At 35.6% G+C, this 6,000-nt stretch overlaps 1 protein-coding gene across 4 annotated transcripts in view; it reads left to right on the top strand.

Moving 5' to 3' along the window:
* Positions 1–855: 855 nt before the first annotated feature.
* LOC131525943 (RNA-binding motif, single-stranded-interacting protein 3-like) overlaps positions 856–6,000 on the top strand; it is a 62,978-nt gene continuing 57,833 nt past the window's right edge. Inside the window, exons 1-2 of one of the 4 annotated variants that reach the window (XM_058753955.1) lie at positions 856–944; positions 2,605–2,927. In XM_058753955.1, the coding sequence (XP_058609938.1) occupies positions 2,853–2,927 (75 nt within the window). In that variant the 5' untranslated portion in view covers positions 856–944; positions 2,605–2,852. The remainder of the gene's footprint in view (positions 945–2,604; positions 2,928–6,000) is intronic. The other 3 variants (XM_058753957.1, XM_058753954.1, XM_058753956.1) reach the window with 3 other exon arrangements.

The raw sequence follows: 6,000 nt of genomic DNA, 5'->3' as shown, positions 1-6,000 counted from the left end.
TGTTCATGTTTCCGCTCCTCCGCGTTCACACGCACATGACTGGAAGTGAATGGAGTTTAACTGCAGCTTTAGTCCAGCAGGGAAATGAAACACACCTGGAGTTAAACAGCACCTGATTTGTTGATAGTCTCATGGGACACACACACACACACACACACACACTCTCACTCTCACTCTCACTCTCACTCTCTCTCTCGGTTGTGTTGAAGTACAGAGACACAGAGGAGGAGAGATGGATCCGTTCTGCTCTATTTCCATCAGGTCTCCTCTCTTTTTCACTGTCATATCTGACTGCATCTCAGACAAGCTGTGTGTGTGTGTGTGTGTGTGTGTGTTACAGCTCCACATGCTTCTGCTTTTGTCTCCACATGCACATACAGTATGTAAATGCCACTGTTCTCCAATACAATACAACATTTGGCCTGAATAAAGTACTGTTTCTGTTCAATAAATGCAGTGAATGTAGATGCTTAACCTTCATTTGATCGTCCACCTCAGCATACAACTAAATATTACATGAGATTTTGTTTTGTATTCACCGTAAGTGTGCCGCCTTTGAATTGAAATAAAAATATTTGCTTGGAATTGAAAGAATTAACATTATTAACAGCAGAATTCATAGTTTTGATGTTTAAAACTTAAAATAAGCTAAAATTTCTTTTAGGAACTGTTTACTGAGGAATTCTTTGGGAAAACCAGTCCCCAGCTTTATTTTCAAGAGCGTATAAATGTTTGTCTTTGTATTTCAGGTTTTTGAGGAGGATTAAACAAAGTGTTTGTCTTTGTCTCTCTGTATTGATCATATTGACGAACGCTCACAGAAGAAGCTCCACTGTTTTTCTGCCATCAAAAATCCATAAACCAAACGAGACCCTGCTGTGGAGAACATCCACACAAATCAAGATCATCTCAAGATGTGTTTCAGAGCTCATCGCTTTATTAAGGTGATTCAAGTTTAATTTGCTTTAATAAAGCAAGCACAGCTCATTTAAAGGCTCTTTGAAGAACACTGGAAATGTCTATATGCACTGATTTCTGTCCATCCAAATGAGTCCGATCCAATTTTTGTTATATACTGTTATAGTATTTATTATTTAGCTTTCATTTTTATATGTTCAGTTTTCATTTTCATTTTAGTTTGTTTTAGTAATGTTATGTGCTATTGTCTTTTTTTATTAGTTTTAGTTTTTTGTATTTCTATTTAGCATTGTTTATTTCAGTTAGTTTTCATTTTGAATTTACTTTTATTTTTACATTTTTCAGTTTTCATTTTGAGTTTAGTGTAAGTTTTAGTAATTTTATGTGCTTTTGTTATTTTCATTAGTTTTAGTATTTTTTTTTTCAATTTAGCTTTGTTTATTATAATCTTATATTTTATATTTATACAATCTGATTCAACAACCTATTGTTAGTTTCAGCTTTTTTATATTTATTTCCGGTGTAGTTTTATTAATTTTAGTACTTAACTATATTTTTCGGTAAGTTGCTGAGGCAACATTTCTAATTTACATAGTTCAATTTTGTCACGTTTATTAGTTTTACATTTTTTCTAGTTAGCTTTCTTTCAGTTTTAATTCGAGTAATTATTCACCCGGTTTCACAGACAAGGCTTAAGACTAGTCCCAGACTAAAATATAAATCTAAGCTGTTTCAACTGAAAGAAACTTGATATATCTTAAAATATATTTGTGCCTTTGTTTCGTCTCAAGATGCACAGCAGTAATGTTTTTTTCTAAGGTACATTTATAAAAAAAATTACTTAAATGTCCTAATTGAACTATGACCTAATCCTGGTTTAGTCTAAGCCCCGTCTGAGAAACCAGGCCTTAATATATCAACTTAAATACTCAAAAAGTTTTTGACTGCTATTTTACCTTTATTCCAGCTGTATTTCAGCTAACAAAAACTATTTTTAATAGTTTGTTAGAAATTGAAGGCTTTTCAATATTATTTAACAGATTATGAGGTTGCATGCATAAACGTAGCCAGTGTCTGCTAAACAATTGCATGCAAAAGTAAAATGCACAAAAATGCTACACACAGCCAGTGTGTTTAATTGACACTTCTGCCCTGTAGTTTCATTTATCACCAGTAGAGGGACCAAACCCCCTGTCCCTCTCTCCCTCCCTCCCTCCCTCTCTCTCTCACCCTCCCTCTCCCTCCCTCTCTCTCTCTCCCTCCCTCTCCCTCCCTCTCTCCCTCTCTCTCTCTCTCCCTCCCTCTCCCTCTCTCTCTCTCTCTCTCCTCTCTCTCTCTCCTCCCTCCCTCTCTCTCACCCTCCCTCTCTCTCTCTCTCCCTCCTCTCCTCCCTCTCTCTCTCTCTCTCTCTCTCCCTCCCTCTCCTCTCTCTCTCTCTCTCTCTCTCTCTCTCCTCCCTCTCCTCTCTCTCTCTCTCCCTCCCTCTCCCTCCCTCTCTCTCTCTCTCTCTCCTCTCTCTCCTCTCCTCCCTCCCTCCCTCTCTCTCTCTCTCCCTCCCTCTCCCTCCCTCCCTCTCTCTCTCCCTCCCTCCTCTCCTCTCTCTCTCTCTCTCCCTCCCTCCCTCCCTCCCTCTCCCTCTCTCTCTCTCTCTCCTCCCTCCCTCCCTCCCTCTCCCTCTCTCTCCAGCCGAGCCCCTGAGCAGAGACACTGTTATTGGAGCAGAAAGCACACGGATCACAGACACTCCTCTGACAGACGGAGCACATGCTCTCTCGTTCGCACGGATCCCGGACCTCCACCTCTCTTCTCCTTGTCGCTCCGCGTCTGTGCTGGATTACAGTGTTGGAGTATCTCAGCGGAGGAAGAGAGAGCATCCTCATCCTCCTCGCACTCATCCGTCAGGGACTCGCGCTCCGGACTCAGACTGCAGCTTCATGGGAAAGACGCTGGAGCAGCATCAGATGTTCCCACACTACACCTGCTACTACCAACCCTGCGCTCACAGCAAGGTAACGAGACGCTGGCTTCTCTCTTTGTTCTCTCTTCTGCTCAGTCTCTCTCTGATAGTAGCTATGTTTCCATCCAAAGTTATGACAGAATTGGAATATCGCATAAAACATTTGCGAATAAAGCACCATTTCCATCCAGAGAGTTGAAGAGAAAAAAATCGTCACTTCCTGATTACTTTGCGCTAAATATCACGAAGAAAAACAAAATTTGCAGCAGTTGGAGGAGGAACTGTACATAATATTTGTGTAGGCTATACAATAAATTACGAGAACGTGCACGAAATGCAGTCATGTTATCTTATTTTCGGAGTCTGCTGTTTGGGAAGTCAGTTCTTGGAGTTAATTATAACAAAGCACTTTGACGAGACTGTGCTCAAGCATATTAGAATGACGAAACTAGCATTTCAGATGCTGTGCAATGAGATCGGTCCATTGGTTGGTCCTGTTTTATGCTGTCCCATCGCAAAGTCACATGTCTTTTTTGATGCGCATTAAGGAATTTATTCAGTAAAAGTGTTTCCATCGTAGTTTATGCGCATGTTTTCTTACCGGATAAGAAGTTTATCCTATTCCATCATTTTTTAATTTATTTTTTTATTTTTTTTATTGCGAAATCCCAAAATGTGCATAAAAATAGGTGGATGGAAACATAGCTAGTGACAGATTGATTGGCTGACTTGACCCTGACCGGTTGACAGTTGTCAAGTCACATTTACAGTATTTATATTGTGCTTTTACATCTATGGTGTTTTATACAATGCAGATACAAAACAGGAAAATAACAATGCTAATGTTACAAAATTCATCAGTTATGAAACAAATTCAATTATAAAGCATCTCTACCGAAGATAACAGTCATTATTTAGCTTAATTTAGATCGATGCTGATTCAGTTCAGTGTAAATGTTGCAAAATTCATCAATTATAAAACAAGTTCAGTTTTAATGTTGCTCTACAGAAGAGAGAATAGTCTCATTCAGTTCAATTTAGTTCAACATTGACTGACTGTCACTGTTGCAAAATTCAATTATGGATCAGTTTAATTTCAGCTGTAAAGCAATTCAGTTCAATGTTGATTCAATTCGGTTCAAGAACCGTCATTGATGCAAAATTCAATTAGGAAACAAATTCAGTTCCTTTAGCAGCTCTACAATGGTGCTGTAATTCAGTTCAGTTTAATGGTGATTTAATTCAGTTCAGTGACAGTGTTAATGTAGCAATGGTCTTCAATTATAAAACAAATGCAAAATAAACTATAAAGCAGCTTTAAAAAGGCAATAGTGTCATAATTCAACTAAGTTTTTCATAATTCAAATCATTGTTTATTCAATTTAGTTTGATAAGTGTCAATGCTGCAAAGTTAATCAATTATGAAACTATTTTAATTTACTTTAAAACACCTATAGATGGCAATAGTGTCATTTTTAAATTTAGTTGTGTTGATCCACTTTACATCAATATCTGTCAATGTTTTAAAATTCAATTTTGAAATGAATTCAGTTTCAGCTGTCAAGCAGCTCTACAGAAGAAAATAGTGTCATTGTTCAACTCAGTTTAATGTTAATTCAGTTCAGTGACAGTGTCAATATTGCATGAAATTCAATTCATACTGTAAATCAGACAATTGTATCATCATTCAACTCAGTGTAATGTTGATTCAGTTAATTCAATAACTCTCAGAGTTGTAAAACAATTATGAATCTCATTCAACTATAAACCAGCTTGAAATATAATAGTTTCATTATTTAAATAGTTTCATTATGTTATGGTAGAAATTGATTTGTATTTTTTTTTTATTCTTATCGACGTTCATATTCAAGGTTATTTTACAGAAAATGATACTTATCTTTTATAAGTTTATTTCTAAATTGTGATCTGCTAGTTAATGTTAACCATCTAGTAACACACATTTATCTTACATGGTAATTTAATGCTGTGTAGTTTCATGTAGACTTCAATGCTTGTTTATTAATTCAGTTTTTTATTTTATTTTTTTACTTTATTGTGTGTGTGTGTATGTGAGGTCATCCGTGTGATTTACGGTGTTATACATCTGTGCTGGTGGCATATGGCATCTCTCTCTCTCTCTCTCACACACACACACACACACACACACACACACTCATAACTCTTGTATAGCAAGACCGTGTCAGGATCACTAGAGCGTCACACATTTATTTATCTCTCTAAATGTGGACATTGCAGAGACTTCTACTGTTTTTATACACAGCTAGTTATAAACACTGTAACCTAACCCTAACAGAAAAACAAAACAAAAACAAAACTATACTGTTTTACAAAAGAGGATGGTCCCAAAAGCGTTCATAAATATATTAATTTATTTATAAATATTTACTTTTTTGTTCTATGTTTTTACAGATGAGGATGACCATAAATGTTTTATAAAATATATAAATGTATTTGTAAATATAATTTTATTTACTTAGTGTTTTACATGTGAGGACATCCCCAAAAGGAGGTTTTATAAAATTATAAATACATTTATACATTTTATAAAACCTCCTTTGAGATGTCCTCACATGTAAAACACTAAGTAAACAAAATTATATTTACAAATACATTTATACATTTATTTACTTTTTATACTGTTTTACAAATGAGGACATCCAGAAAAGGTTTTGTAAAATATATATGTATTTATAAATATATATTTACATACATTTTGTTTTGTTTGTTATGGTTTTTACAAATGTGGATGTCCCCAAAAGATATATCTTTATCTTTTTATATTATCTTTTCATAATATAAATATAAATAAATATTTCAATTAAATTATAAATATATATGTACTTTATTTTTGTACTGTTTACATTTGAAGAGGTCGCCAAAAGGAGGCTTTCTAATATATCTAAATGTGTTTATATTTACATTTTATACTGTTTTTACAAATGAGGACGTCCCTACATGGAGGTTTTGTCAGGTTTACCTCATTTCACTGTACAAATTTGTACACAAAATACAGTTCGGTAGGCACACACACACACACACACACACACACACACACACACGCACACACACTCTCTCTCTCTCTCTCTCTCTCTGCATGCGTCTTC

Source organism: Onychostoma macrolepis, chromosome 19, assembly GCF_012432095.1.
Source record: "Onychostoma macrolepis isolate SWU-2019 chromosome 19, ASM1243209v1, whole genome shotgun sequence".
NCBI classification, from domain to species: domain Eukaryota; kingdom Metazoa; phylum Chordata; class Actinopteri; order Cypriniformes; family Cyprinidae; genus Onychostoma; species Onychostoma macrolepis.
Note: the sequence above shows the minus strand (reverse complement) of the source record. Positions and strands in the feature narration are given on the sequence as shown.